Below are 27696 nucleotides of genomic sequence, written 5' to 3' on the forward strand. Positions count from 1 at the left end.
ACACACACGATAACATACATACACATGGATTTAGTACTGTGGTAGTGGTGGAGTAGGGGCCCGAGGGCACACAGTGTATTGTGAAATCTGTGAATGTATTGTAATGTTTTAAAATTGTATAAACTGCCTAAATTTTGCTGGACCCCAGGAAGAGTAGCTGCTGCTTTGGCAACATCTAATGGGGATCCATAATAAATACAAATACTGCACCTTCTCCGATGCTCGTCGGATGTGGCAGGGGTTGCAATCTATTACGAACTACAAAGGGAAGCAGAGCCATTAGTTGCCCAGTGACACAAGCCTACAAGATGAGCTAAATTACTCCTATGTGCGCTTTGAGGCAAGCAACACTGAATCATACATGAGAGTACCAGGTGTTCCGGACAGTTGTGTAGAAATGAATTGTAAATAATGTATTTTTGGAGTCACTTTATTGTGAATAATATAGAATGTTTCTGAGCATTTGTACATTAATTTGGAAGCTACCATGATTATGGATAATCATGAATGAATCGTGAATAATGATGAGTGAGAAAGTTACAGAGTAGAGTTGTACTTTTGACTACTTTAATACACTAAGTGAATTTGTCCAAATACTTATGATACCTTCAAAATGGGGGGACTACATACAAAGTTCTTTCATTTCTAAACGGTAAAACATACTGTATATATATGAAAAATACCCTAAATAAAAAGGTGACATTTTGTTCCATCGCCTCATATAAAACATTTGATCTCAAATCCAAAATGGTGGAGTATAGAACCAAATTAAAAGTTTTAGCTTCACTGTCCAAATAAATATGTAGGGAAGTGGAGCCTCATATCTGGCGATTCAGGTATTGGCAGAAGCCAGTGCAACTATGATAAACGGAGTGATGACGACAAAGGGTTTTGGCTCTGTATGCTGCAACCACTTTCTAAAACAGCCAACACTTACTTGGAGGTCTAGACTAGTAGCTAGATACAATAGGAAACATGCCAAAATAACTTGAGTTCAGTTGTTGTAGGAGGCATACCATGCATATCACAACATAAAGAGTAACACCAAAATATGTTACCATAGTCATTAGGTGCAGCATACAACTGAGTAGATTATAGAAATCTGGATTTATTGCAGTTGCAGGAGCCAGTGAAGGTTAGTAGTGTTGATGTCAGTCTGTCAACAGGTGCTGTCCCAAACGCTGCAGGAGAGCCTGACACAATGTTCTGCACCGTACAGCTCCCCTGTCACTGAGTGGCTGGCTGCAGATCTGTCAGCAGAGCTCCAGAGGAAACAGACACAGGCTTACGTAACACCATTCTGGCCTGGCCATGGTCAGCAGGACAGACTGCACTGCAGGCTCTGGCTCCAGCTCCAGACAGACTGCACTGCAGCACATCTTACCATATCCTTTCTCTCTCTCTCTCTCGCAGAGTCCAAACAGACTGCACTGCAGCACCTCTAATCACATCCTCTCTCTCTCTCTCTCTCTGCAACATATGTCTATTAATATAGTCCTCTTCTCAACATGTCAGCTATGGAGCCCAAGTTATTTTCCATCTAATTTAGTAATCACTTGAGCATGCACAGGGTGCACAGGAGGCTGCTGAGGGGAGGATGACTCATAATAATGTCTGGAATTGAGTGAATGGAATGGTATCAAACACGTGGAAACCATTTATTTGATGTGTTCGATACCAATCCATTTATTCCGTTCCAGCCATTACTATGATTTTCTCCTGAGTGGCGCAGCGGTCTAAGGCACTGCATCTCAGTTTTAGAGGTGTCACTACAGACTCTGGTTTGATCCCGGGCTGTATCACAACATGCCGTGATCGGGAGTCCCATAGGACGGCGCACAATTAGCCCAATGTCGTCCGGGTTAAGGGAGGGTTTGAGCAGTCATTAGTTCATTTTTTAAAAATGAGCCCATTCCCTTCAATTAAGGTGCTACTGGACGCCTGTGACAGGGTGGGTATGTATGGAGTGAGAACATTATATTTTGATAGATTTGATCTGATGAGTTGATATCCAAAAGTAAACAGAATTATAGAGCAGTTTAAAAGCTGTAATTAACGTAGATATATGCAGTTACAATGCCAACAGGTTTATAGTGCTTTAGTAAGTGTGTGAAAGTATCAAGACATTTGATCTAATATGAGATTAATCAAATATAATACTATAACGATATTGTTTAGCGTTATGCATTAATGTAATGTATGTTAGCCTACAGGAGGACATGTAATGTATAGAACCCCTGTTGGGTACATTATAAATGGGTTAACGGGTATCCAGCGTTTTTTGCCATTCTTAAGGTAGACCTGCACATCATTGGTCCACCGTTATCAAAGAACCAACGTATGTTCTAAATGATCTATCATTTCACTTTTGAAATCATTTGTACAATGTTGAAGTGAATCAGTGCACCTTTGGGTGCAAATAATAAAGCATTTCTTATTGGGTTTGTGAAGAATCATTAACCTGTTATCATTATCCAGTTGATTGCTACATTGTTGTTGATGTAATACTGAAATAGAAAAATATATACCCCATGCAGCAATTGGTGTTCCAGCAACTCTACGCTGTATTCTACTGCAAACACTGAAGTATCTTGTCACTAGAATTCAAGATAACATTGGTAATAGTCTGATTGTGAACTTTTCTGTGTTGGTACAGAGATAGTTGGAGCAACACAAGGACTTGGATGGCTACAGCGGTGAGAATCTCTTTATGAGCAGTCTCAGGTTGTGAATCAAAACGTGTCCAACATCTCAATGACCAGAGCCTGAGAGCCAGTAAAAACAGAGCGCTTTGCTCTGTAGATCTGCTGAAAGGACGACAGATATGGAACTGCACTCTCCAACACTCAGTGTCTCTCCTGATACAAAGTTATAACTTTCACAATCTTGCAGTAAAAATGAACAAAAAGCTGAAGACAGAGACTCAGGGAGGTGACCTCCTCTCCCACTCTGGCTCTCTGTCCTTGCAGAGATGACATCATCCCTGTTGTACAGTTCATCTTTCCGTAAGTGTGTGTCTTTGAGAACAATATCCCCAATCAAGTAGAGTCTGAATAGAATGTCTGTTCCAGAATAGCTTCATAAGCTGGAGAAATCTGTATGACACGCGCAGCAAACTGTGATCTTCGGAGTACGTAGAGTAGTCTACAGCTCAGGTGCAGTAAAAAAATGATCTAACACTGACCTTCAAGTTTACCATACCCTTCCCACTGACATATTAGCCCAAACAGATATGCTGACCTCAGTTCCTGACCAGCAGTGTATTCTTTCCCCAATCTCTTCATGTACTCTTTGGAGGAAGGGCAAAGGAGATTTAACAGTCAGCTTTTGGCTCATGTCACCTCATTAGACAACACTTCCTACATTAAGTAATTCAAATATGGAAAAGTGTAGAAAGATATTCAATATCAATTAAAACACTAACAGAAACTGATGTTAAGTTCCAGAAAAAAAGCACTTAATATGAGCAAACTACTGTACAAACCCAGCCTTGTGATCAAGCAAGGCCTGGTTGAGGTCAGAACCTCCTGTGTTACACTACGAGGGACAGAGGACCGAGGGAGGAGGACTTCCCATGGTCAGGTGTAGAGCTCTTGCCGTCCTCCCTGCAGACAGGTTCCGTTGAGGCCATTGAGGCGCTGGCGGTCCATGATCTGCAGCACGTCATCCAGGATGGAGGGGCCCAGGTCCAGGTGCAGGGAGAGCAGGGAGCCTGCATTGGACAAGTAGGGACGCTCCTGAACCCGGTCATCCAGATAGGGGTCCTGGATACACACATCGTTGTCTGATGAAAACCTGGGAGAGGGTGGGCAGAACTGGGAAGTCCTGCTGGGAGTCTGGGCCAAGGGGGAGTCCAGACCTGGGTGATGGGTCATCAGGATCTTGTCATCCAGGTGCAGTCGAGGAGGTTTGGGTGGGGGGGCTGCGTTCTGAGGCGGGTGGGAGACAGTGGGGGGTGCAGAGGTGACGGGCAGGGTGATGGCCTGCAACCCTCCAATGACGGGCAGAGAGAGGGCGTTCTTCAGAAGGGGGGAGCTCTCTGAGGAGGCTGTGTGTCCGCTGATGCTGGCAGTATGGCTGAACTGGAAGGGCTCTGCGTACATGGAAGAGCGCTGGGATAGGCAGTCGCCCTGCTGCCCAGGGAGCAGGTGGAACTTCCCCTCCAGGAAGGACAGGTCCCCAAATAGGTTGTCCTCCCCCCCGCCGCTGCCGATGTGGATGGTGTGGCGGAAGTCCCCAAGCGGAGGACTGATCATGTCCGAGGAGAGGATGTCCCGCAGCTTTTCTTTCTTACCCTTCCTGCTCCGCCGCTTCAGGTATATGGGCGCCTTGGTGGACATGTCTGGAGCCCTCCCTGGGCAGCAGAGACTCAACTCCTGCAACAACGTGAGGGGTGGGGGGGGGGAGGGGTGGGAGGCTGGGCAGAGCTTCTCTCTGAATCAGACACAGGAAGAAGGAGAGGGAACCAGGCTGGCTGAGCTGAGCTATTAACAGTCAGGCCTGGTGCTCAGGGAGGACTGCTACTTCTGCAGCCAACTTTACTGATGAATAGTCCCAAATAGTCCACATCACTCTCTTGTTACAGCGCTTCACAGTGAGTAAGAAGTGAGGATGGCACGACGACTGTTGGAGAGGTTTTTTAGTGAGGTCCGCTCACTGTGTCCACGGTGTCAATCACCTCCCACTGCGGAAACAAGCAGAAGAAAGCCATTAGTTTTATATTCTATCATAGAACCGTTGCTCTAAAATGCATGCTATATAAACATCGAAGAACAATACTCTCATGATATTACATGACGTCTGATGTTCAGAAACTTAATTTGTAAGGAAAATAAACACTCAAGTGTAAAAAAACAACCGTGACACATAAAAACCCAGAGACCCCTTAGGTCTAGTTTGATAGAGTTGAGCTGAAAGAAAGTAATTCAATAAATATTTCCATCGTATCATATCAACAACAGGACATAAAATAATCACTCAGTCTATTGTTGTTGGCAATGCAGCATGGGAAATGTTTCTTATATGGTGAATGCCAGAATGAATGAATCAGGATGCACTGTTGAGGAGTGATAGGGCGATATGTGAGTGTGAAGGTGTGAATAAGAGAGGACACTTTCAGTAGCATGCCTTGTGGACGAGAGAGAGGTTAGCCTGGTTTAAACCTATTTAGGGAGCTTTAGTGAGGCAGGTGTGTGTGTCAGGCTGGCAGACAGTAGTTCTGAAGGAGGCAGATTAAAGTGCTACTGCTCAGTGAGGGCCTTGGCCAAGCAGAGCAGGAAAACCTGGGTATGAGAGAGAGGGCATGACTTGACATTAACTCTTGCTTCTTAGGTTACAGCTATGAGATAGGGATAGCTTTACAGTAGCACCACTGAGTGCACAGGAGGAGCTTGAGCCTCAGGCACTCACAGAATATTTACTTTAATGTTCGCTGTCAGCTACTGTGCCCATAGATCACTCTGCAACAAAAACAAAACAATGTCTCCCCTCTACCAGCATACGAAACACAATACCTGACCTCAACGTGCATGTCAAGTAAACAATGGTACTACTGAATAAAAAGGTACCAGAAGAGACAATATGATGTCACATAATGTCAGGGCAGTAGAGCGAGAGGAACTGGTCGAACCAACTTGATCGAAGCTCTGCTGAACCAGAACAGAGCGCATTCTGGTTGGTGACAGATAGTTAACTGTGTGTATGTGCTAACAGAGAGAAAGAGAGTGAGTTTATTTTCCCTTTGTACTTCAACTATTTGCACATTGTTAAAACACAGTACATACAGTGGAAGTTGGAAGTTTACATACACTTAGGTTGGAGTCATTAAAACTCGTTTTTCAACCTCTCCACAAATGTCTTGTTAACAAACTATAGTTTTGGCAAGTCGGTTAGAACATCTACTTTGTGCATGACACAAGTAATTTGTCCAACAATTGTTTACAGACAGATTATTTAACTTATAATTCACTGTATCACAATTCTAGTGGGTCAGAAGTTTACATACACTAAGTTGATTTGAGTCAATTGGAGGTGTACCCGGCAATGTATTTCAAGGTCTACCTTCAAACTCAGTGCTTCTTTGCTTGACATCATGGGAAAATCAAAAGAAATCAGCCAAGACCTCCATTTTTTTTATAGACCTCCACAAGTCTGGTTCATCCTTGGGAGCAATTTCCAAACGCCTGATGGTACCACGTTCATCTGTACAAACAATAGTACACAAGTATAAACACCATGGGACCACGCAGCCTTCGTACCGCTCAGGAAGGAGACGCTTTCTGTCTCCTAGAGATGAATGTACAATGGTGCGAAAAGTGCAAATCAATCCCAGAACAACAGCAAAGGACCTTGTGAAGATGCTGGAGGAAACAGGTACAAAAGTATCTATATCCACAGTAAAACGAGTCCTATATCGACATAATCTGAAAGGCAGCTCAGTAAGGAAGAAGCCACTGCTCCAAAACTGCCATAAAAAAAGCCAGACTACAGTTTGCAACTGCACATGGGGACAAAGATTGTGACCATTGTTATGTTTGGAGGAAAAAGGGGGAGGCTTGCAAGCCGAAGAACACCATCCCAACCGTGAAGCACGGGGGTGGCAGCATCATGTTGTGGGGGTGCTTTGCTGCAGAAGGGACTGGTGTACTTCACAAAATAGATGGCATCATGAGGAAGGACAATTATGTGGATACATTGAAACAACATCTCAAGATATCACTTAGGAAGTTAAAGCTTGGTCACAAATGGGTCTTCCAGATGGACAATGACCCCAAGCATACTTCCAAGGTTGTGGCAAAATGGCTTAAGGACAACAAAGTCAAGGTATTGGAGTGGCCATCATAAAGCCCTAACCTCAATCCTATAGAAAATGTGTGGGCAGAACTGAAAAAGCGTGTGCGAGCAAGGAGGCCTACAAACCTGACTCAGTTACACCAGCTCTGTCAGGAGGAAGGGGCCAAAATTCACCAAACTTATTGTGGGAAGCTTGTGGTAGGCTACCCTAAACATTTGACCCAAGTTAAACAATTTAAAGGCAATGCTACCAAATACTAATTGAGTGTATGTAAACTTCTGACCCACTGGGAATGTGATGAAAGAAATAAAAGCGGAAATAAATCTCTCGCTACTATTATTCTGACATTAAAATAAAGTAGTGATCCTAACTGATCTAAAACAGGGCATTTTTACTGGGATTAAATGTCAGGAATTGTGAATAACTGAGTTTAAATGTATTTGGCTAAGGTGTATGTAAACTTCCGACTTCAACTGTAGCTAATAATATAACATTTAAAATTCCTTTATTACTTTGTGATAGACAGAGGGTAGCAGTGCCAACTGAATCACTGGTCTGTGGAGATAATGACAGACAGAGAGAGAGACGTGCTTCATCTCTAGCTGCATTCTGTTTGGCCACAGTGAAGGAGTCTCTCTCAGACATGCCATTGTGGACCCAGACTGTGTATGTGAATACTTTGCAATGGTCTAAAGCACACAATCAATCTGTTTCATTCAAACGAGCAGGGTAGAAGACGCATCAGGATGATTAGAATTTAATAATGCAGTAGGATACTTCACTGAAAAGGTTTGGACAAAACAACATTGTAATGAGATTCTACCCTTGTCGCAGATCCCTTGTCTTGTTCGTATGGAAAAGCTATACATCTGCTGACCAGACTAATGAAATTCCTTTGCCTCCATAAAATGTATTTGTCAGGAGTTAATGATCACTCTAATCAAATAGTATTCAATCCTGGTAACAATGGGTTCGAAAAGACTTATTATACACATACTGTGTAGAAATATCATGTATGTTATAAAACACACTCTTTCCCTTTCACATAGGCCTACTCACTCAAACATAGTATATGCATGCACACTCTCAGAGTGAGCGCTTCTCTTGCACCTACTGTAGTAAGCAGTTTCCAAGGCCTGTCAGGCACATTTGAAAGAATGCTTCAGTGCTTTGTCAACATAAAGCAGCCAAGATCTTGGCAGACAAGTGGGATTAAAGACTGGTCGTGGTCACATGATATTAATTACGCTTTTTTTTTTGTTGCACCGGTTCCGAAACAAAGACAGACGACTACTCAAGTGCAACCGTCTCGGAGGACAAGGTGACCACCAGGGTTGACATTATAAACCCCAACCGCAGATACAGCCACTGGCACAGCCCAGCCAAGAGCCATAGCTGAGGGACGTCTTACCTGAGCTGTTACTTCAGACACATTGGCCATCTGAGTTGTGTGTGACACCACTGCTCCCCTTATCCAAGGTGATGAAGGAACCAATGTTGTGGAGACAGTCATTCTCCGAAAAGCAACCAGGGCTTGACCATAGAGGTGCCACATCAAAGAACCACAGCAAGGAGCCACAGCAAAGAGCCACAAGCAAGGAGCCACAGTGGAATAAATACAATGCAGACAAACACGTGGTTTCCATTCCAGACATTACAATGAGTGCATCCTCCTATAACTCCTCCTCACCAGCCGCCACATAGCTCTTTGTTTCACGACAATTTATCATGCATGGTATTTTCCTAATTTTCGTAATTCAGTTTTCACAAAAAGTGGGGAAAACACAGGCAGAATAAGATTGAACTGAGAACCTCATTGAAGCACTTTCAACACAATTTCAAGGAGATAAAAAAAAAATATATACACTGGAAAAATAAACATAGGATTCTGAAGGGTCTGTTTTGACATGCCCTTTTTATATTTTCCAAAAATGTACAGCTTCTTGTGTGTCAACCTTTCCAACAAGCAAGACAAGAGCTGAATCCATGAAGTGACCAGGCTTTGTAAGCCAGTTCTTAACTGCCACAGCTGAGATAGAACAATGCTTGGTGAAGCCCTTAAAAAGCTTGTTCATTTGTTAGATATTGTATGGGACATACTGTCACAACATGTTTGTCCCAGGCTGTCATTGACAGAACTCACACAAAGAGAACTCTCAGAGGTCTAAGGCGGACATTGTTCACCCAGAACATACCGTTGACTGCAACCGAGTGCTTTTTTGAACAATGCTCACAGTGTCACCATTCAAATGACTCTGTCAGAGGAGGCAACAGACAACAGGCCTCAACGGCTGAAGGGATGATCATGTCATTCAGAGTTTGAAAGAATTTCACTGCTGCAGGGCTGGAGAATTATGGTCTGCTTGAAAGAAGTCAGGTGGTAGAAAAAGACATCTCTCACAAGCCACTCCTGAAAGTGATTAGTAGATCTGGAGCTGAACGTTTTTTGGATGGTATTTTAGATTCCTTTCTCATGATACAAACAGAACCAGACAGACAATTCTTTCAAAAATCCTTACCTATTAAGGATCATTTGGGAATGCTCATCTAGGGTAGGAAAGGGTTGTGAATGTGTGATGTTTGGTCAACAATAATAGAACAGTATAATTTGCATAAACATATCAACTAATGAATTTGAGGATTGTAGCACACTACCCCAAATCCACCTCTGTCCCAAGAAGAGGACCATTTTCTATCAACACATACTTCGTCAACAAATACAGGACAAATGAAGAGTAAATTCAGATGAGCAGAAGGGAACAGGTCATTCTCAATGATGATGAATGATTTGATATATTGTTAGATATGTTCCCTAGTATCTAGAACATCATTTAATAGAGGTGTGCTGCAGTTTAACACAACACGCACACACGCCCTAAAAGGTTGACTAATGGGCTAACAGAAATATGGAATCCTCAAAATAAGACATGACTCCAATTTGGTCACATTTGTCTGTAAAACTCTCCTGACGTTTGATGAGGCAGATAATGTCGGAGGACGATTTTCCGCGGTACCTCTCCTATTTCTACGATTCCTAGGTTATATTTAATGTCTTCTCGTTACACGCATCTTAGTTGCCGTGCGCAGCATTCAAGAAGGTAGAATAGAATAGATCTGCTTACCTCACCGATGCCAGATATGACAGTCCTGACTTTTAACAATAAGACCGGCCTCCTCTGCTCCCTGCATAGAGCAGGGGTCGGATATTTGAGTGTGCGTAAATAATGTCAGAAGTCCCTGTGCTTGGCGAGCGTAGGTGCCTGCACCGGACAAATAACCGCTTCTTCATTTGATGCCATGGTCCATAGGCTGCTAAAGCGATGATGTGCTCATATCGTAGAATCAGAGATGCGCTATACCTCTTATCGCTAATTATCGCTTTCTCACTTTGCTTAGAGTGCGCGCTTAAATAATGGTGAATAGCTGGAAACTCTGTCACTGGATTTCGCGCAGAACACTTTGATGGCCTATTCCTCAGGGTCCCACAGTGCGCATATCACCTTTGTGCGCATATCACAAACTCCCGATGGTAAAAAAAATAAACGACAGTTCTCCTCAGTGAACATTCCATGAAAGAGCTGTAATCCAGGGCGGGCTTCTCCTTCTCGGTTGGACTATATGTCTTCCTCGTTCCTACAAATTCCGACACATCATGCGCTTCCGTCGCTGTTCAGATGTGCGCGCACACTGACTCACAGTTACACCCCTTGTTTGTCAGTGGAATCACACACCTCTTTTTGACACAGGAGAGTTGGCTTTGGAGAGCTATTCATTAACACATATTTGTTTATTTGGAATCCCCAATCAATCATTTGGAACAATTGAAATAGTGCAATCATAATCTCACATGAAATGTTTATTTTTGACTTTTTAATGTGCCTATTATAGAAGATAAGATCGAGAGGAGTGAGTCAAACCATACGAATAAACCTGTAAGGAAGGAGAGTAAAAAGGGCTAACTAATGCTACTGTGTGCCTGGTGCCCAAATCTGTGCCAAACGTGCATAACACATTTGGCGGGAAGGAAACCGTTATAGCTGTTCCATTCTGATACCCTGAAACCAACGAAAGACTACAATGCCCCCACAACGGGCATCCGTCTATGCAGTGTCATTTTAAAATATTCTGTGGTCAGTTGCTATTTCCTTAAACATACCTTATAAATGTAATATTAAGTACCACAGGCCTATAATATTTTTCATGTATTTGATTTTGAAGCTAATTATGTTAACATAGGTATGTGTAAGAAAGCAACCTGCTTCCTCTGAATCCAATGTAAACCTATGCAACCCAAAATTTGAGCTAGTCTACAACCAGAAGAGCACATTTTACACTTGTCACTCAAGGATAGGCCTATGTGCTATCACCTACATGAGACAGTTAAACCAAACCAAATAATTGTATTTGACACATGATATGTAAACAAGGGGTGTAGAATAACAGTGAAATGCTTACTTACTGCCCTTCCTGAAAATGCAGAGAGAAAAGTAGAGCAATTATAAGACGAGGAATAAATACACAATGAGTAATGATAACCTGGCTGTACACACGATTGTCTTATGTTTGCTGATGGCCCTATACAGCTCATTGAGTGCCGTCTTAGTGCCAGCATAGACAGCTATGAAAAATATAGATGAAAACTCGTTAGAGATCGTGCACCAGTTGTTGTTAGAAAATTTATTTGGGATCTGTGTCCCTTTCACGGGACGGTTGAGCTAATTTAGGCTAATGCGATTAGCATGAGATTGTAAGTAACAAGAAAGCTTAAATTCAAGAAAGCTTAAATTCTTGTTAATCTAACTGCACTGTCCAATTTACAGTAGCTATTACAGTGAAATAATTCCATGCTATTGTTTGAGAAGAGTGCACAATTTTGAACATGAAAAGTTATTAATAACCAAATCAGGCACATTTGGGCTGTCTTGATACGACATTTTGAACATATATGCAATGGTTCATTGGATCAGTCAAAAATCTTCCACATACATTGATGCCATCTAGTGGCCAAAATCTAAATTGCATCTGGGCTGGAATAATACATTATGGCCTTTCTCTTACATTTCAAAGATGATGATCTTTGTATTATCTTTTACCAGATCTTTTGTGTTATATTCTACTACATTCCTTTCACATTTCCATAAACTTCAAAGTGTTTCCTTTCAAATTGTACCAAGAATATGCATATCCTTGCTACAGGCAGTTAGATTTGGGTGTCATTTTAGGCAATAAAAAAAAAAGGGCTAATCCTTAAGAGTTTTTAACAAAGAGACACACCCCTCCCCCCTCATCTTACTCAAGGCTGCTGACCGGTCTTGACAATACATTGAAAAACCCAGCGAGATGTATATGATCAATGTCCTTGTTCAGCTACGACTCTGTGAAACAGAATATTACAGTTCTTCAGGTCCCGTTGATAGGATAGTTTAGAACGAGCTCAAAACATTAGCCATGATTTAGTGATTACCACTATGTGCTCTTTTAGCAACGACAGCAAACACGTGGTGAACATGAGGTATAGTACAATGACGGCAGCATTTAAAAAATGCAACAACCCTCCTCTGATAGCTATTTGGGCACGGATTCAACAAACATGTCATAACGTCTGTTTTTAATGACACCTGAACTTCAACCAAAGCATGTGCAGGCCATTTTTTAAGGATTTCATAACCTGTAAAAACAAAGCTGTTCATACAATCTGAGTATGGGTTGAAGCAGATTTTGAGTAGAGGCCTACTAACAAGGCTGTAGAGGGAACAGTTCTGGTCCGGATAAGGGCAGACTAACTATTGTATTTTCCCCTTCCTCCTTTCCATACAGCCCAGATGTTGGGGAATGTTTGTTTCACCAACCTGTGTTCATGCGGTAGCCTGAGCTGTAGTCCTTTCAGGATCTGTTCTTTTAGTTCCTTTCCCACCAGGTCCTTGGATTGGTAAACCGAAAAAAAGACATGTGTACGTTCAGCTCTCCTGTGTTCAGACTGTGTTCATCTCCCCTCCCAGTGCTTGCCTTGCTGTCATGCATAATGCATAAGAGCTTAAGCAAGAAAAAAAAGTACTTTCAATTGTTGGGAAAGGGCTCGTAAGTAAGCGTTTCACGATAAAGTCTACATCTGTTGTATTCAGCGCATGTGACAAACACAATTTGATTTGAAAGTCATGCAAACACAAGTCTACACATTTTTGCTAACTAGAGAAAGTATGAGTGATTATGAAACCATTTCAATCAAAACAGTTAACTAGGTTTCTGGAAAATCAGAACACATTTTATAAATCCATTTACACTCAAGAAAACAATTTTTTATAAAAAAAGCTAATTGCGTAACTCACACAAGCTTTCTCAGAGCACACAAATAACATTATGTATGATCATACTCTAAACTCGCTTACCAGTTTGATTGAATAGGATCCTGAGTGTTCAAAACCCAGTCAAAGACACATTCATATCATCATCAACCTTTCATGAAGGCATGAAAAACAAGAGTTAGGCAACTTACTGAACCATCTCCTTTTTTAACTCCATTATACAAAATGTATCCCGTTTTCTTTTCTAATCATGTCAAAGTTTTAAAAATGTTGATATTCGGTTGATCAGTGCTATGCCAAAGGTAATTTGTTTGGGAGAGCTGAATCCTTCCACAGCAGTGTGACCTCCTTGTCTTTTCTCTAGGAGCTTTAACGGTCGCTGGGTAACAGGCCATTGTTAGGTTAATAAAGTGGGGACCTAAAAGAAGGGGGGCTCAGGCACTTTTTAAAATTGCCTCAATATATTGTAGCTAGTTGCCAAGGTATCCAAGACACTTGATTAATTGAGGTTGTTATGGCCATTGACAGAAATAATGAAGATTGAAAAGTGACAGTTTAGATGAGAGTTTATATCATGCCTACAAGCTCTTAGAACACCATGTAAATGCCATTGACCCTACTATTCACATCAGAATTATGAAGCAGAGAATGAAGAGTCTTCATTTGCTTACTCAAAATAGAAATCATCCAATGTATGACCACCGCACGCACTTAAATCAGTCCTCCACATACTGCTACAGTTAAATAAGCTATCAACTGAGAACGCGCAAATATTATATAGACCCCTAATACTAACTATGATCAAACAAACTCAGTTCCTGCTCTTCTCAGCTCTGGCCGGGTCACTCAAGGACATTCAGAGACTTGTCCTGAAGCCACTCTTGCGTTGTATTGGCTGTGTGCTTAGGGTTGTTGTCCTGTTGAAAGGTGAACCTTCGCCCCAGTCTGAGGTCCTGAGCGCTCTGGAGCAGGTTTTCATCAAGGATACCTCTGTACTTTGCTCCGTTCATATTTCCCCTCGATCCTGACAAGTCTCCCAGTCTCTGCCGCTGAAAAGCATTCACACAGCATGATTCTGACACCACCAGGGATGGTGCCAGGTTTCCTCCAGAAGTGACGCTTGGAATCTTGTTTCTCAGGGTTGGAGAGTCCTTTAGGTGCCTTTTGGCAAACCAAGCGGGCTGTCATGTGGCTTTTACTGAGGACTGGCTTCTGTCTGGCTACTCTACCATAAATGCCTGATTGGTGGAGTGCTGCAGAGATGGTTGTCTTTCTGGAAGGTTCCCCCATCTCCACAGAGGAACTCTGGAGCTCTGTCAGAGTGACCATCGGATTCTTGGTTACCTCCCTGACCAAAGCCCTTCTCCCCTCAGTTTGGCCGGGCGGCCAGCTCTAGGAAGTCTTGGTGGTTCCAAACCTCTTCCATTTAAGAATGATGGAGGTCACTGTGTTCTTGAGGACCTTCAATGCTGCAGGATTTTTTTTGGTACCCTTCCCCAGCTCTGTGCCTCAACACAATCCTCTCTCTGAGTTCTACGTCATTTCCTTAGACCTCATAGCTTGTTCTTTGCTCTGACATGCACTGTCAACTGTGGGACCTTTATATAGACAGGTGTGTGGCTTTCCAAACCATGTCCAATAAATGTAATATACCACAAGTGGACTCTAATCAAGTTGTAGAAACATCTCAAGGATGACAAATGGAAACAGTGTAGATTGACGAGGAACATTTTTAATTTAATCCTTTTTAGAATAAGGCTGTAACATTACAAAATGTGGAAAAAGGAAGGGGCCTGAATACTTTCTGAATGCACTGTATGTTTGATGTGTTTAATATTGTTCCATATATTCCATTCCAGCCACTACAATGAGCCTGTCCTCCTATAGCTCCTGCCACCAGCCTCCTCTGCACATTGACCTGGTACTGTTACTCCCTGTATATAGCTCCACATTGATCTGGTACTGTTACTCCCTGTATATAGCTCCACATTGACCTGGTACTGTTACTCCCTGTATATAGCGCCACATTGACCTGGTACTGTTACTCCCTGTATATACAGTGGGGAGAACAAGTATTTGATACACTGCCGATTTTGCAGGTTTTCCTACTTACAAAGCATGTGGAGGTCTGTCATTTTTATCATATGTGCACTTCAACTGTGAGAGATGGAATCTAAAACAAAAATCCAGAAAATCACATTGTATGATTTTTAAGTAATTAATTTGCATTTTATTGCATGATATAAGTATTTGATGACCTACCAACCAGTAAGAATTCTGGCTCTCACAGACCTGTTAGTTTTTCTTTAAGAAGCCCCCCTGTTCTCCACTCATTACCTGTATTAACTGCACCTGTTTGAACTCGTTACCAGTATAAAAGACACCTGTCAACACACTCAAACAGACTCCAACCTCTCCACAATGGCCAAGACCAGAGAGGGTGTAAGGACATCAGGGATAAAATTGCTACAGGACAATAGGCAAGCAGCTTGGTGAGAAGGCAACAACTTTTGGTGCAATTATTAGAAAATGTTCAAGATGAGTTCAAGATGACGGTCAATCACCCTCGGTCTGGGGCTCCATGCAAGATCTCACCTCGTGGGGCATCAATGATCATGAGGAAGGTGAGGGATCAGCCCAGAACTACACGGCAGGCCCTGGTCAATGACCTGAAGAGAGCTGGGACCACAGTCTCAAAGAAAACCATTAGTAACACACTACGCCGTCATGGATTAAAATCCTGCAGTGCATGCAAGGTCCCCCTGCTCAAGCCAGCGCATGTCCAGGCCCGTCTGAAGTTTGCCAATGACCATCTGGATGATCCAGAGGAGGAATGGGAGAAGGTCATGTGGTCTGATGAGACAAAAATAGAGCTTTTTGGTCTAAACTCCACTCGCCGTGTTTGGAGGAAGAAGAAGGATGAGTACAACCCCAAGAACACCATCCCAACCGTGAAGCATGGAGGTGGAAACATCATTCTTTGGGGATGCTTTTCTGCAAAGGGGACAGGACAACTGCACCGTGTTGAGGGGAGGATGGATGGGGCCATGTATCGCGAGATCTTGGCCAACAACCTCCTTCCCTCAGTAAGAGCATTGAAGATGGGTCGTGGCTGGGTCTTCCAGCATGACAACGACCCGAAACACACAGCCAGGGCAACTAAGGAGTGGCTCCGTAAGAAGCATCTCAAGGTCCTGGAGTGGCCTAGCCAGTCTCCAGACCTGAACCCAATAGAAAATCTTTGGAGGGAGCTGAAAGTCCGTATTGCCCAGCGACAGCCCCGAAACCTGAAGGATCTGGAGAAGGTCTGTATGGAGGAGTGGGCCAAAATCCCTGTTGCAGTGTGTGCAAACCTGGTCAAGAACTACAGGAAACATATCATCTCTGTAATTGCAAACAAAGGTTTCTGTACCAAATATTAAGTTCTGTTTTTCTGATGTATCAAATACTTATGTCATGCAATAAAATGCAAATTAATTACTTAAAAATCATACAATGTGATTTTCTGGATTTTTGTTTTAGATTCCGTCTCTCACAGTTGAAGTGTACCTATGATAAATTACAGACCTCTACATGCTTTGTAAGTAGGAATACCTGAAAAATAGGCAGTGTATCAAATACTTGTTCTCCCCACTGTAGCTCCATTCTTGTTTATTTTATTCCCTGTGTTACTATTGTATTTTAATTGCTTTTAAACTCTGCATTGTTGCAAAGGGCTCATAAGCAAGCCTTTCAAGATAAAGTCTACACCAGTTGTATTTGGCGCACAAATTTGACTTGATTAATAATGAAAGACCTGTAAGGTAACTTGGGCATCTGACATGCATTGAACTGAGTGTCTCAGACGCCACTTTAAGAGTACACAGAGCAGGGCAAGTACAGCCAAGTATTTTTTTTTAATCAAGAAGTGTGTTTGTTCCAGGCCAGCCAACGTGACACAGGATATATCGAAAATCCCTTTCCTCCCTCAGCCCTCTGCGTCAGCATGCTGTGTACTAGAGGATATGACTATTTTCCCAAGTCTGCACCTTGAAAGTACATGGACAACTTTGCTTTTACCAGTGCTCAATCAGGAAGGATTCTGTATGCAGGAATGGTCTAAGATCCCTCAGTGTGTTCTCCAACTCATAAATCATTTAAGAAAAAGGCTCAGTGGCGTTATCATCGCAAGGTGAGGTATTGAAAACCGGGTTGTTAATCATTTTGACCGCTACCTTTCTGACATATAATTAATACTTGTTAAACAAAATCTCCTTCGGACCCCACAGTAAAGTATATAGCACAGAATGCACACATCAAAAAGTACTAGTGTTTCAGTGATGAAAGTTCATCCTCACCTGGACACCCTGCATCTCTACAGGCCTTGGAGGGGTGTCGCCAAAGACCATCTGTCCAAGGTTAGATGTGTTCGCCACTGATCTCAGGACTTAACCTTCAGAAACATACACAATACCTTAATACATGCTTTAGTGATAACGCAGTTCTTGTTTTCCTTTAAACCATGTTTTATTGTTCCTAATATTAGATGTAGATACACAAGTCAACAAACATTATTTTCGATCTGTAATGAAAATGCTCCACAGCACACTGACATCTTGTGGAAGGGTCTGGTATTACAGACACGTACCTGAAAATGGACAGCAGTTATAGTTGTAGTAACAAATATGTTGCAGTAGTAAGAGTAGTAGTAACAGTAGCAATAATAATAATTAATCATAGTAGTGGTATTCACAACTCGCAATTAGTTAAGTCACAGAAGAAGGAAATGACATTATAAAAAAAAGGGAAATGGCAGTGGGTGGAAAGGTTTATCAAATGCTGCAAAACAGATCAGACCACTGGATGAGAAAATACAAGAACCCCGTGAGACCGCACATCTCCTGTCTAACTCTAGAAAATGGAAGCTCAAATTTGCCATCAGTCCTCTGGTTAATATATACGGTGTTTCTTTTTCTCTTCAAATAAGAGACCAAGAAACCTTTTTAGGTGTTCCACTAACTTTTTAAACCAAAATGCTCAAAACCCTCTTAGGCTCTCTTTAACCATCAATAATACAGTCTATCCTTTTACGCTCAACACTCACCAGTAGCACACAGACTGCACAACATCAACCCAAATCTGGCACCAAATCACAATCAGCTCCACATCTTTCTGCTTGACTGGAAGGCCAGGGTCATTCCACCTTGGTATATCTGTGTGTGGATATGTGTGAGAGTGTGAGAGAGTGTAAGAGAGAGAGGAGAAAGCAAGAGAGAGGTAGTGTGTCTCCAAGTATGTCCATCACATGACCAATTTGTCCAACCCATCTTAAAAGCCATTAACATTAATAAGAATTCATAGTAGAATGGGCCTGAGGAACTTGCTCATGTCTGTGTATAACCTGCCTGGGACTTGAACTGGGTCACTGTGGGAGCAGTTCAGCCAGTAGGGGGCAACACAAGCTACTTTTAGAAGTGCTATGGCCGATCTGGCACCAACTGCCCGATAGTCGTTTTTCACAGTGAATACCACAGAGCGAGGCTCACTCAGCTCTACTCTTGAGCATCGCAGACTTTGTTGTCTCATTTAACAGGTCAGTGGGGTTCGAACTGTGACTAGGGAGCCGAGGGTCAGCTCAGTACATTAGGCTGAGATCAAGATCTTAGGCTCACAGCTGGGATACAAACCAAGGCAGACCAAGTAGTCTACAGCCTCTTGTATGGCTCTACTGCTGCTTATTTACCCCAAATCATATGAACTGAAATGGCAATAGTCCAATAGTCTTGCCTGTTGAAAAGCTGCACATTTCTGACATGTATTCACTGTGGTTCTTTCCCTCTCTGGTTTAGGGTGAGCCATCTCAGTCAAACAATAACCTAACTGGGCTTTGATATGCCACACCCTTGCCCCAGATAAGCCTACCACCGAGTAACAGATACCATTGGCTACAAGAAATGTGGATTTTTCTGTGCTTTGAGCAGTTTCTTGTACAGAAACCTTCCACTCATCTCAGACACTAAAATAAATCACTCACTGTGCCAGGACCCGACGTCGCTATCAATGTCCTCTTTACTTTACTATTATTTGATAGAATTTAATCATTTTCTTTTTGCCCAATGTGAATTCTTTCCAAACTGCTGGAGGGGTACTAATGATACACCTGGGCATTCTGGTGTAATACACCACCTTCCACAGCATGGGCTTCATGGTATCATGCCATGCTGTACATCGCTTACGGGTGAATCTCATGTACCAATAACATCAAAGTAGAAGAGAATTGGCAACAACAACGAGACACATACAAGTACAATCCTATAATGAAGTCATGCCACATATGGAGGAGCTCAAAGCCCTCCAGAAAAACAATTTAAGACTATTCTCTCGGTCACCATCAAGTGAGGAAAGCGCTCCATGGTTACGCCTCTTCCAATCCAACACAGCTATGCTAGCATTTCACTTGCTTCAACCGCTGATTCGGGTGAGCCTGTCCATATACGCTCAATGGAACCTGGGTACAGAATCCATATACATACACGGAGTCAATGCCAAGGGGCACATATTAAACATTCTTCTGAGATTTGTTTTGTGATCGATAAAGCCTCCTTTGTGATTAAGCACTATTCAAATAGAAGGAATCTCAGCCCTCAGCGTCCAACCCTACCCCATCTGAAATGAACCCTCCTCTTCCTACTAGACAACCTCCGCAACCCTATGCCACATTGATGTGCTTCTGCTTACAATCCTCACTAGTGTTTGGCAATGGCAGTGGTAACCAACAGTGTTAACCTGCCCCAGCCATCCCATTACAAAACAACAGAGGGATCAGGAGGAAGTATGTGAAGTCTGAAAATCATCTAGGAGGAATGTTTCATTAATTAGCATTGTCATCTACATATTCAAACCAAAAAAACAAACAAGAATCCTTAAAGAAAGCCATCCCAACAACTTCTTTGAGCGTGTGTGTGTGTATATATGGTGTGTGTGTGTATATATGGTGTGTGTGTATGTTAAGTCAGAAAAGCAGCATCCAACTGGACGCTTCGGATTTAGAATAACAAAAAAAAAAAACACATGCAAAACCCATATCACCATAACTCCCACTCTCACCCTTACTAGAAAACAAACTCTCTGGTTTGAATAGAAACAACACAATTCAAAATCAGAAATAATCCCTCAGAAGAACAAAATCAAATACAGGCAAGATCCAAGTTAAAATAAAACCACTTTAAATATATATAATTTCCCACTGGTGAAAATCACTTACTGCACACTGCTAAAAGTTACCGAGCTTCATTTTTTTAAACACCTCAATAACGGTCTTTCCTCAACAAAAGAAACAAGACCAACATGGTCCCGTAGATCAAACTCTTGTTTTGCTCTGCAACATGACTCAAGAAATCTACTGACATACTCTTTCAATTATTTATTTTAATTTTCCCCCTCAAAACCTGCAACAGCAAAAAGATAAATAATAATAACACCAATACCAAAAAAATAAAAGATATGGGGCTTCCCAAGGAGCACGATAGAGAAAAGGAGACTGGAAGAGGGGACCTGGGGACAGCACTCTTTACAACAGTTTCTCTGTTATTGGTAAAACAGCATTAAAGTATTTTGCTTGTCTAAAGATTGGTTGAGCCAGGACTAATTTAAACCAACAAATGATCCAGTGTGGGTGAATGAAAGAGAATTTACTTTGAGGGTCCTCTTAGCCTCTCGGTTCTAATGCTAACTACCCCCTGCCCTCTCCTCTCCCAACAAACCCCTTGGTTTCCCCCGATGATGAGGCCAAAGAGAGTTCTTATTAGTGACTCTGATCAACAAACCCTGCGTATCGGCTGAAAATGCAACTAAAGCTATGGACAAGGGCTTACATTGGTAGGATGAAGCCAAATGTGAGAGATGGAGAAGGAAAGAGAGATATAAAAGAGAAAGAGATGACAAATGAAAACAGAAAGGAGAGAGCGAGAAAGAGCAAGCTCTGTGTGAGCCAGAAATTAGACAAACCCCTCAGGACCCCGGCCGACAGCGATGTGTTTATGCGACAAGAGTGCTTTCATTTCTGCCCGTTTCAGTTTGTTGGAATTTTGAGGAATATAATTTTCCTTGATGTTGTTGTTTTACAAATGTTTTATTTCTTCTTTCCAAAGAAGCTGAACCTCTTCTCACGGTCCCTCTCCTTGCCCTCCTTGTTGCGCATGGTGACTCCGGCAGCGTCTGCTGAGCTGGGGGAGATGGGGGGCATAGTCATGGCTCGGTTCAGGGCCCTGGGGCCTCTGGGGGAGTGGTCTCCTGACCCCCCTGCTGGGATGGAGCTATGAATGGAGTGGATCCACGAGGCCATCTCCGTCTGGGACAGACAACACAGGGTTAGTCCTCAGTAGACCACATACATCAGAGGAGGTTCAGAATCTTGTTTGGTTTGAAATGTGACACTCACCTCATCTTTAGCTTGGAACAGGAACTCCTTACCGTCCCCTAGCCTGCAGACACACAATGTGGAACAGAAAACTTGGGTCAGTATAGATGCATATCACACTCCCTTGCTTTTAAGTTAAGTTAACAAGAATATTCTCTATTCAAACCGTCCAGTTCCCCCTCCCTCTCCTCTCACCGTAACTTGAAGACGTGTTTCCTCTTCTTGTAGTCGTGTGCCACCTCACACACAGCCTCTCCCAGGCTGATAGGGACTTCTCCGTGGTAGGGGATCCCGCTGGAGGCGCTCTTCTGGTCCTTGTAGAAGCCAAGGCTGCCCTTACGCAGAACACAGTACACATTCTGCCAGGACCTATGGGAAGAGAGAGAGAAGCTGTTGGCGGAAGGCATGCAGGCATGCGCCTGAAAAGGTTAGGGACATCACCAAAGAGTTCATGGCGACACACCACATACAAAATGTAATTTTCTGAAACAAAAGCATGTACATTTCATAAATTCTATTTAAATTTAACTTAATCTTAAATTGATATTGCATTTGCTTAAATTAATCCCATCCTTCAACAGAACAGAACTAGGGCTCTCCATTTACCCTTCAGGGAACTCTCACTCTCCCTCCAAGACGGCCCTCCATGCCCCCTGCCCCATCTCCCTCCTGATGTCTTACCTGCTAGCTGCCTTCTTGGCGTGGGACTCCATCTCCTGCTTGCGGTAGAGCATGCCCTCCATGGCATCTGTGCCAGGGTCAGCTCTCTTGCTGGGTAGCGTGGCAGACGGGTCGAGGCGTGAAGACGCCAGCCCGCTGTCTCTCCCCGGACCATTCACAGAGTCAGAGTCAGAACCCTGTTGTCCAAGATGGAAAACACACGGCAGTCAGAACAAAACCATTCCAAACTATAAGCCTGTAAGTCCAGTCCATTGACTGTCGGTCTGAAGTTGACAAAATTATCAATGCTTTAGGGACACCAGCAAAATGGCCATATTCATATGATATGGTAGCTTTGAACATGGTGTAGAAAACATACAGGACTACACAAAGACTGACACAGAAACACACCAACAGACACATGGAGAACAGAACAGCTACAAGCCCACAGATGGAGGGTCAACCTTCATCTGGACGTCATATCCTGCCTTACAGGGCAACTGAGAAAAATGTTGAAATATATGTTTACATTTTTACAATCCAGACTTGGAACATGACAAAGGCAGCACAACGTGTTCCAATGCTGTTGCTATGATATGCTTAAAGGGGGTGTGGCATTGTTATCTTCGTTTCCTGGCACACAACATCAAATTCATTTTGAAAGGAAATCAACATTTCCTCTCGTCAAAAAACATTTTCCTACTAACACCGCTTTCAAAACCACCTACCCAAGCTAGGCCCACACCACCCAAGGACCTGTTATGTAGGAGACAGCTATGGCTTCCCATTTAGGACAACACTCACATCGTACTAACAATAGCTTGGTGCTGAAACTACTACAGCAACTAACTGCTCTTACAAACACTCATGTCCTGGTCCTTTTGAAGATGGGCACAAATGGAACAGCACCCAGAAAGGCTTGAGAGCCCAAGATTCCTTCATTGAGACATAATGACATCATTATTGTAATCTGTGTAAGGCATGGAAGCCTGAACATCAATGGGACTGTGTGCTTTCCCTCAATCAAATAAAGCAAAATGGTACAGCAGTGACAGACTGATGGCGCCCTCTATTCGGCCATGCTGAGGTACTGCAGTAGACCAGGAGCTGAGTGAGGGCAGTGATGGGGGGGGGATGAGGAAGCTTGGCTAGGATAGGTACTCACACGCGGCGGATGCTTTGGCTTAGACACAGGTTTAGAGACAGGTTCACATTTCTCTTTCTTTCCCACTGACACTGATGATACTGATAAAGACTGCAGGTAAAGATGCAACAAGACATTGTTAAGAAGTCCTTGTGCTTGAAAATAGCATGCTACACTATGCTAACGTGTTTGAAAGAGACCTTGACACACACACATACACACACAAATAGATATTACAATTTGACGCACACTTATATCATAAATAGACAAACAGTTACTCACGTCTAACGTACAGTACCAGTCAAAAATTTGGACACAGCTACTCATTCAAAAGGTTTTGCTTGATTTTTACAATTTTCTACATTGTAGAATAACATCAAAACTATGAAATAACACATATGGAGTCATGTAGTAACCAAAAAATGTGTTAAACAAATCAAAATATATTTTATATTTGCGATTCTTCAAAGTAGCCACCCTTTCCCTTAACGACAGCTTTGCTCACTCTTGGCATTCTCTAAACCAGCTTCACCTGGATTGCTTTTCCAACAGTCTTGAAGGAGTTCCCACATATGCTGAACACTTGTTGTCTGCTTTTCCTTACACAGCCTGAAGGTGCGTTGGGTCATTGTCCTGTTGAAAAACAAATTATAGTCCCACTAAGCGCAAACCAAATGGGATGGTGTATCGCTGCAGAATGCTGTGGTAGCCATGCTGGTTAAGTTGTGCCTTGAATTATGAATAAAATTGGTGACAGTGTCACCAGCAAAGCACCCCCACACATCACACCTCCTCCTCCATGCTTCATGGTGGGAACCACACCTGCGGAGATCATCCGTCCGCCTACTCTGCGTCTCTGAGACATTGCGGTTCGAACCAAAAGTCTAATTTGGACTCATCAGACCAAAGGACAGATTTCCAGGGGTCTAATGTCCATTGCTCGTGTTTCTTGGCCCATGCAATTCTCTTCTTCTTATTGGTGTCCATAATTATTGGTGTCCTTAAGTAGTGGTTTCTTTGCAGAAATTCGACCACGAAGGCCTGATTCGCACAGTCTCCTATGAACAGTTGATGTTGAGATGTGTCTGTTACTTGAACTCTGTGATGCATTTATTTGGGCTGCAATTTCTGAGGCTGGTAACTCTGGGTCTCTGGTAACTCTGGGTCTCTTATCCTCTGCAGCAGAGGTAACTCTGGGTCTTCCTTTTATGTGGTGGTCCTCATAAGAGCCAGTTTCACCATAGCGCTTGATGGTGTTGGGTTCACCTTGGGGTCATGAGAGGGGCTCTACCAATTGTTTGATGCATTATAATAACTGATTATGCTTATGTGGTACTAATAGAAGGGACAGGGTTATAAGACCCCTCCCTCTTTACATTTATAGGGTCCTAGACTACAGATTTAACAATATATATATGCATTATAAGGTTTAATATTGCTCCACAGTTATTTCCTAGTCTCTGCCTCTTATAAAGAAACGGTCTGAGAGATGTGTGAGTTATGGCAGTCAAAACAGGGTGTCTGTGAGAATGAGGGGAGTGAAAGAGATAAGAGACTAGTCAGACATTCCACTATATATCAACTTGGGTAGTGGACGTTCACTGCTGAGCCTTTAGATAAAACTGCAACTCTTGTTTGTATAGCTGTGTAGGCATGGGCTTGGTCTCATGAGTCGAAGGTAATGACGTAGGCAGTGACATCACTAAGGCTGGACTTCGGGCTTAATAAAATAACTTGGACCCTTTACTATTTTGCAGAACTTACTGGGAAACATGCATGCTATGTTCCTGTTGTAAATCTCTGTCTGCAAATGCATTAATAAGTGAATAATTGATTTACTTAAAGATATTGTCTGAATGCTAATTTCCCTAATAAGCAAATGATTGACAAGGAACAAGGAACGAACCCCAACAATGGTTTTTGTAACAGCACATTTTCCAGATTGACTGACCTTCATGTCTTAAAGTAATGATGGACTGTCATTTCTCTTTGCTTATTTGAGCTGTTCTTGCCATAATATGGACTTGGTCTTTTACCAAATAGGACTATCTTCTGTATACCACCCCTACCTTGTCACAACACAACTGATTGGCTCAAACGCATTAAGAAATGCGGACACCTCATAGGTAAGGAAAGAAATTGCACAAATTAACTTTTAAAGAGGCACACCTGTTAATTGAAATGCATTCCAGGTGACTACCTCATGAAGCTGGTTGAGAGAATGCCAAGTGTGTGCAATGCTGTCATCAAGGCAAAGGTCAGATATTTTGAGAAATCTCAAATATTTTTTGGGTTACTACATGATTCCATATGTTATTTCATAGTTTTGATGTTTTCACTATTATTCTACAATGTAGAAAAAAGTAAAAAATTAAGAAAAACCCTTGACTGAGTAGGTGTGGCCAAACCTTTTGACTGGTACTGTATACTTAAAGGTTTGAATCCAGTTATCCACATGAGTTATACTAAATACATTCTCTCACACATAGAACATAACAAAAATTATTTCATTCAAATCTCCTCAAAACATATGGACAAGACAACACGAAGAGGAACAAGACATAAAACAACACTTTATGGACTTACAGTGCATTCGGAAAGAATTCAGACCCCTTGAATTTTTCCACATTTTATTATGTTACAGCCTTATTCTAAAATGGATTAAATTGTTTTTTCCCACATCAACCTACACTGAATACCCCATAATGACAAAGCAAAAACGGTTTTAAAAAAAAATGTTTGCAAATGTATTAAAATAAAACAACTTAAATATCACATTTCCATAAGTATTCAGACCCTTTACTCAGTACTTTGTTGAAGCACCCTTGGCAGCGATTACAGCCTGGAGTCTTCTTGGGTATGATGCTACAAGCTTGGCACACCTGTATTTGGAGAGTTTCTCCATTCTTCTCTGCAGATCCTCTCAAGCTCTGTGAGGTTGGATGGGGAGAGTCGCTGCACAGCTATTTTCAGGTCTCTCCAGACATGTTAGATCGGGCTCAAGTCAGGGCTCTGGCCGGGTCACTCAAGGACATTCAGAAACTTGTCCCGAAGCCACTCCTGCGTTGTCTTGGCTGAGTGCTTATAGTCGTTGTCCTGTTGGAAGGTGAACCTTCTCCCCAGTCTGATGTCCTGAATGCTCTGGAGCAGGTTTCCATCAAGGATCTCTCTGTACTTTACTCTGTTCATCTTTCCGTTCATCTTTCCCTCTAAAAACATTACCACAGCATGAGACCAGAGAATCTTGTTTCTCAGGGTCTGAGAGTCCTTTAGGTGCTTTTTGGCAAACTCCAAGCGGGCTGCCATGTGCCTTTTACTGAGGAGTTCCTTCCGTCTGGCCACTCTACCATAAAGGCCTGATTGGTGGAGTGCTGCAGAGATGGTTGTCCTTCTGGAAGGTTCGCTCATCTCCACAGAGGAACTCTGGAGCCCTGTCAGACTGATCATCGGGTTCTTGGTCACCTCCTTGACCAAGACCCTTCACCCCTGATTGCTCAGTTTGGCCGGGCGGCCAGCTCTAGGAATAGTCTTGGTGGTTCTAATCTTCTTCCATTTAAGAACGATGGAGGTCACTGTGTCCTTGGGGACCTTCAATGCTGCAGAAATGTTTTGTACCCTTCCCCAGATCTGTGCCTCGACACAATCTCTCAGAGCTCAAAGGACAATTCCTACGACCTCATGGCTTGGTTTTTGCTCTGACATGCACTGTCAACTGTGGGACCTTATATAGACAGATGTGTGCCTTTCCAAATCATGTCCAATCAATTGAATTTACCACAGGTGGACTCCAATCAAGTTGAGGAAACATCTCAAGGATGATCAATGGAAACAGGATGCACCTGAGCTCAATTTTGAGTCTCATAGCAAAGGGTCTGAATACTTATGTAAATAATGTATTTCAGTTTTTTTTATACATTTGCAAAAATGTTAAAAAACTGTTTTCGCTTTGTCATTATGGGATATTGTGTGTAGACTGATAAGGACATTTTTTAAAATTAAATCCATTTTAGAATTAGGCTGTAATGTAACAAATCATGGAAAAAGGGAAGGGGTCGGAATACTTTCCGAATGCACTGTATAATGTGGTGAAAATCTGGAATATTTAAATATGAAGTTTAATGGGGGGCTTTTAAATTGTTTAATTTGAGTATATTAAACAGGAGGTAAGAATCTTTGTCTAGATTTGACTCAATATGGATATTCTGTCTCGCAATGTCCTCTTTCACCTGTGAGGTGTCCTGGTCGCTGTGGATTCCATTCACTGATACTGACTGGTTCAGTGTGGTCTGGTCCAGGCTGGTCCTGGGTTACACAGGAGGAGGAAAGGGAGTGAGAACGACATCTAGCGGGAAAATATGAAGGAAAAAAAAACATCAAATATCTCTGGTTACTAGGAGTT

At 42.5% G+C, this 27696-nt stretch overlaps 2 protein-coding genes across 10 annotated transcripts in view; both read right to left on the minus strand.

Moving 5' to 3' along the window:
• Nucleotides 1-417: 417 nt before the first annotated feature.
• On the minus strand, nucleotides 418-13460 carry LOC110510011 (cdc42 effector protein 2-like). 3 transcript variants are annotated; one of them, XM_036967959.1, is made up of 3 exons: nucleotides 13180-13460; nucleotides 12643-12713; nucleotides 418-4684 (listed from the first exon to the last, which is right to left on the minus strand). In XM_036967959.1, exon 3 carries the CDS (start codon nucleotides 4338-4340, stop codon nucleotides 3579-3581), a length of 762 nt encoding a protein of 253 aa, XP_036823854.1. In that variant the 5' UTR covers nucleotides 4341-4684; nucleotides 12643-12713; nucleotides 13180-13460; the 3' UTR covers nucleotides 418-3578. The 3 variants fall into 3 exon arrangements, with proteins under 3 accessions (XP_036823854.1, XP_021446946.1, XP_036823855.1); XM_021591271.2 differs by lacking the exon at nucleotides 13180-13460 and having other exon boundaries at nucleotides 12643-13157; XM_036967960.1 differs by lacking the exons at nucleotides 12643-12713; nucleotides 13180-13460 and adding an exon at nucleotides 9916-10483.
• Nucleotides 13461-17576: 4116 nt separating this feature from the next.
• Nucleotides 17577-27696, minus strand: part of LOC110510012 (spectrin beta chain, non-erythrocytic 1) — a 100699-nt gene continuing 90579 nt past the window's right edge. For 3 of the 7 annotated variants that reach the window (XM_036968353.1, XM_036968354.1, XM_036968356.1), the window contains 6 exons: nucleotides 27524-27599; nucleotides 23319-23408; nucleotides 22175-22350; nucleotides 21689-21883; nucleotides 21515-21557; nucleotides 17577-21424 (listed from right to left, as the gene is read on the minus strand). In XM_036968353.1, the coding sequence (XP_036824248.1) occupies nucleotides 21206-21424; nucleotides 21515-21557; nucleotides 21689-21883; nucleotides 22175-22350; nucleotides 23319-23408; nucleotides 27524-27599 (799 nt within the window). In that variant the 3' untranslated portion in view covers nucleotides 17577-21205. The remainder of the gene's footprint in view (nucleotides 21425-21514; nucleotides 21558-21688; nucleotides 21884-22174; nucleotides 22351-23318; nucleotides 23409-27523; nucleotides 27600-27696) is intronic. The other 4 variants (XM_036968358.1, XM_036968359.1, XM_036968355.1 and 1 more) reach the window with 3 other exon arrangements.

The sequence above is a fragment of the Oncorhynchus mykiss genome, chromosome Y (assembly GCF_013265735.2).
Source record: "Oncorhynchus mykiss isolate Arlee chromosome Y, USDA_OmykA_1.1, whole genome shotgun sequence".
NCBI lineage: Eukaryota > Metazoa > Chordata > Actinopteri > Salmoniformes > Salmonidae > Oncorhynchus > Oncorhynchus mykiss.

What these genes read in the sequence shown, in the direction of transcription:
- LOC110510011 (XM_036967959.1), bottom strand. Translation starts at nt 4,340, where the DNA reads ATGTCCACCAAGGCGCCCATATACCTGAAGCGGCGGAGCAGGAAGGGT.